The sequence below is a fragment of the Plectropomus leopardus genome, unplaced genomic scaffold, assembly GCF_008729295.1.
Source record: "Plectropomus leopardus isolate mb unplaced genomic scaffold, YSFRI_Pleo_2.0 unplaced_scaffold10729, whole genome shotgun sequence".
NCBI classification, from domain to species: Eukaryota; Metazoa; Chordata; class Actinopteri; order Perciformes; family Serranidae; genus Plectropomus; species Plectropomus leopardus.
In genome coordinates this window covers 2,215-6,572 of record NW_024611317.1, presented here as the reverse complement: position 1 = coordinate 6,572, position 4,358 = coordinate 2,215, and the positions used below count along the sequence as shown (strand labels likewise).

The 4,358-nt window shown below is 38.5% G+C and overlaps 1 protein-coding gene across 1 annotated transcript; it reads left to right on the top strand.

Annotated features, from left to right (window-relative positions):
* Positions 1–2,639: 2,639 nt before the first annotated feature.
* LOC121963287 lies at positions 2,640–4,069 on the top strand (the record flags this gene model as incomplete). Its single annotated transcript, XM_042513595.1, has 5 exons — positions 2,640–2,699; positions 2,845–3,507; positions 3,622–3,741; positions 3,825–3,868; positions 3,962–4,069. Coding segments are annotated over exons 1-5 (990 nt in total), but the record flags the coding sequence as incomplete, so codon positions are not given.
* Between the last annotated feature and the right edge of the window lie 289 nt (positions 4,070–4,358).

Sequence of the window (4,358 nt, the reverse complement as noted above, 5' to 3'; positions counted from 1 at the left end):
GCCCCGCTACTTAACAATCGGCTTTGTCTACAACAAACTCTTATGCATCATATTATGAGTGTTTAAGTAAGCCAGTCTCTGCATTTACAACTTTCTAATCACAAAATGCAACGTTTGTAACAAAAACTTCCGCAGTAAACAAATGTAAAGTCACTGTATACATGTCAGACACACCGTATACCAGTTACAACATACATGGTGTCATACAACACAGACAGATGAAAGCAATTAAAGGTACACAATACCTCCCAGCACCAGTCCTATGTGTCAGTCTGGACTATGGAATAAGGGAATTCCAACCCAGTAAACGTCTTGCTCTAACTTTAATGCTTCATCCAAGTAGGAAAAAAAAAGCACTGTAAAAACTACAAAAGGACTACAAAACAATCCTATATGTATGATTATATACTGGATGGAAAATAGAGTGATAAAGCCCGAATGAAAAATCACCACTTTGTATCAAACCATGTTCAAAGATGCTGATTAATGTGATTTACATGTTTAAGCTACGTGAATAAAAGTAAAAAGTTCCAAACATTATTATCTGCTAGTGCTAACTGTTGGTCAGCTCTCCACTGCTACCTAGCTACAACCATTTAGTGTACATATAGAGACGTAGCATCGCCCACTGGCTTGTGGACTGATGCTTTGAAGTCTCGATTTTGGCTGGTTCAAGCCCCAAAACATAGGAAGACGAGTGAAACGGTCAGTGCTGTCAGACCTGAAGCCTTTTATGGCCATACTTTTAGCATCGCATCTCTGTCAGTACAGCAGCCTTTGTGGTTTTTGGCAGGATGTAAGAGTGATGCATTCTCACCTACTTGCCACTTAACCCAAAGACCAGTTGCAGTAAACATGCAAAATTGTCATCCGGTCACATTTAACAGCACTGCAACTACTAAAACATAAAATAAGTGTGCTAGTCACAACAGTTTTAGTTGGAATACTACTGACAACAATAAATAAAAGTAATTGATGTGCATTTTTCACATTTCTGCCCTAATTGCTGCACAGCACTAAACATTAGTGTGTAACATCAGATCAGTTGGCACAGCATGCAGGAACATGGTAAATGGTGTTTGTTTAGTAAATCATATTGTTTGCGAGAGTCTCATATTTGGTAATAAGTCCTTGCCTCTTATTAAAGCTCAAGCTTTGGACGTTTGAGTGGTATGTGACGCTGATTCATGGCTTTTTTTGTGACATTTCAAGTAGATGAACTTGGGGAGGAAGAATATCAGGAGCCAGTTTACACGGCTGATAAGTAAGACAGCAGGTGTATTAATGCTGTAAATTATGATAATTATGTATGAAAATGAATGAATGATGCCATTGAGCTGTCATCTAGTTTCTTGTAAGGGGCCTGCTGCCTCTCTAAATAGTGGAATCAAAGAGTTTTAGTTCGGTCCAACAGTACGTAAACTTATTCGGAAACATTTATTCTCCCTTTTCATGTTTTTGCATTTATAAGATTAAACAGGTGAAATTCAGAGCATATGAGTTTTCTGGTCATGATTTTCAACAGCAGCTAACAAAGCTAACTTCACTAAAGAACCGCAAGAGTGCTGACAGAGCTAACGGTGTTCACCACGAGGGAAGCCAAGGGGAAGCGCAACTGACAAACCTGACCAGCTTACCACAACAAACCACAGAGAAGCTCAGATCACAACACAGAGAGGTAACGTGAATATAACAAATAGTAGTTTGCTGCTAAACCAGTACTCTGAATGTGCATGGACTTGGCAGGATTTGATCCATTTGGTTCGATTAAATTTGGAAAGTCTAGAAGAGCCAGAAAATTAAATCAATTTATCCCCACTGAAGTTAGCAGAGCGCTAAACTGAAAGTTGCTGGCTCTGCAGGTAACAGTCACAAGTGTGCTTGCTCAACGGGTCCAATGATGTGGAACCATCACTGATCATCTAGGTAGATTTTTTGGCTTCATGTGCCACTAAGAAACTTTCATAGAAACCAACAGGGCCTTGCCTCGAATGCTGTATCCAGTTCTTGTAATACATCCATGTAAATGTCACATAAATTCTATTTAATATTATTGGTTGTACTATCATATCTTCCTCAGATACAGAGATAATTTGTTATAATTTTCTCTTTTTGTACTTATGTGTTAGTAATGTAAGGGCTTTTGATAGTCACCTGCATCTTTGCATGTGGTTTCAAGCAGAGTGCAGGGATTTTTTTTATCTGAACAAGAGTTTCTTGCAATATATTTTTGTTGTTTTGTTCAAGTTTTGTTCTTTGACTGCATTCTTTGCTGCTATGTTATTTTGTCCATGTCCTGACCGCATGCTCCTGTGCACTGCCACACCGAGAGAGACACAATTGACAGATTTCTGATTACCACAATCAAAGCATTCTACCATATCTATATTATCAGCCCATTACCAAATATTAAGCAATTATAGTCTTATAAATGGTCGTGTGTGAGGAGTCATTCTTCATACATCTTTCAAAATGTGCACCTTTTCTCAAAAAACCAACTTGATACCATAAATGGCAGTGAGCATGTGACCATGTTTCCTAAACAAGGGCATACACTTCAGGTTAGCCAATCAAACACATTCTTGTTTCTGAGGGGCTGAGTAACCATTGATTTTCCGTCACTCGAAACAGCAGTTTTGACAGGATGACATTTACAGTGTTTGCTCTCTACCTCACGTGCTTGCTTTGGGGGGAAATGGGTAAGTTGTATTTTTGAGATTCCAAATTTTATCCGTTAGACTATATGATTAATTTTCTTTTAATTTACTGACTACACAGACTTCTGTCAAATTACATTATTTCTAAATGTATTTTTTTTCCTCTCCTATTATTTTGTGAATCAAGACTGTGGTTTTGTATCGGTAAACACTGGGGACAAGTTGACATTGCTATGTTTCTATGAAAGCGCAGTGGCTCCAAGAATTTACTGGATTAAGGAAACCCTTGGACAGAAACCAAGGCTCATTTCTTCCTTCTCTAAATATAATGTAAAAAAGACTTTTCATAATGAGTTCAAGAACAATTCACGCTTCACACTGGATACAGAGGATGGAAATAACCACCTGACAATCACTGATTTACAGATTTCAGATTCAGCTATGTACCACTGCATTAAATATGTATATACATTAGAGTTTTCAGAGAGCACTACAGTCAGTGTAAGGAATCCAGGGTTAAGTGCCCAAGTTTTGGTCCATCAGTCAACATCAGAGCCCATCCAGCCAGGAGGCTCTGTGACTCTGAACTGTACAGTACACAATGCGAGCTGTGATGGAGAACACAGTGTTTACTGGTTCAAATACTACAAAGATTCTCATCCAGGACTCATTTACAGCCATGGAGGCAGGAATGATCAGTGTGAGAGGAACACCAACACACAAACACACACCTGTTTCTACAACCTGCCGATGAAGAGCCTGAATCTTTCTCATGCTGGGACCTACTACTGTGCTGTTGCCTCATGTGGACACATACTGTTCGGAGGCGGGACCAAGCTGGACTTTGAGCGTAAGTACCTTTTTAGCAGAGGCTTTCCATTAAATAAATTGTCATTCTTCTTCATCTAACTTAGAATGAAAACATCCGAAACATTCTGAAAGCTCCTTTTATAACTCTCTACAGATGAGCTGGACCTACTTCTGTTGGTGTATTTCTTGAGTGGTGCTTTGGCATTCACCACCATCCTGGTTGCTTTACTGGCTTTCTCAGTGTGCACAATGAAAAAGAAAAACAGCTACTCGGGTACAGGCAATTGATACTATTAATATCTAAGATCTTGGGTTGTGCTTTTAAATAAAGAATCATCTTCTGTGTTTTACAACCAGAGTCTAAAGCAAGATTTTCAGCCCCTTCCACAGCAGATGCAGAGGTAAATTTACTGTGTTGAGATAAACAATCGCCTGTCCATTTTTTATTAGATATAACCCATGTTGTGATAGCTTTTTTTATATTTTGTTGCCAGGGTGACCAAGACGCAGAAAGCCTCCATTATGCTGCTTTGAGTGTTAACCTGCCCAAAAGATCAAGACGACAGAGGAACGGCACCAATGATGAATGTGTGTACTCCAGTGTAAAGCACTAAATTTGCATCTTAGTACAGTGGTGATTTTAAAGAATCTCGGGATGTGTAATCTAGATTTAGATGTAGATCTTGAAATAAACAAGGTTTATTGTGATCACTGCTGTTTTATTTTGTGTTTTTTACTGTCTTTTTTATTTGTTTTCCCTAACCTTATTATTTCTGTAATTACAGCAGTACATTTAGGAGGTTCATGTTCATTTTTCACTGTACAACAAGTTTGTCTTGAGTTTTGCGAACCTCCACGCAAATAAGAAGTATTATTTGTCTTTTATTCTTC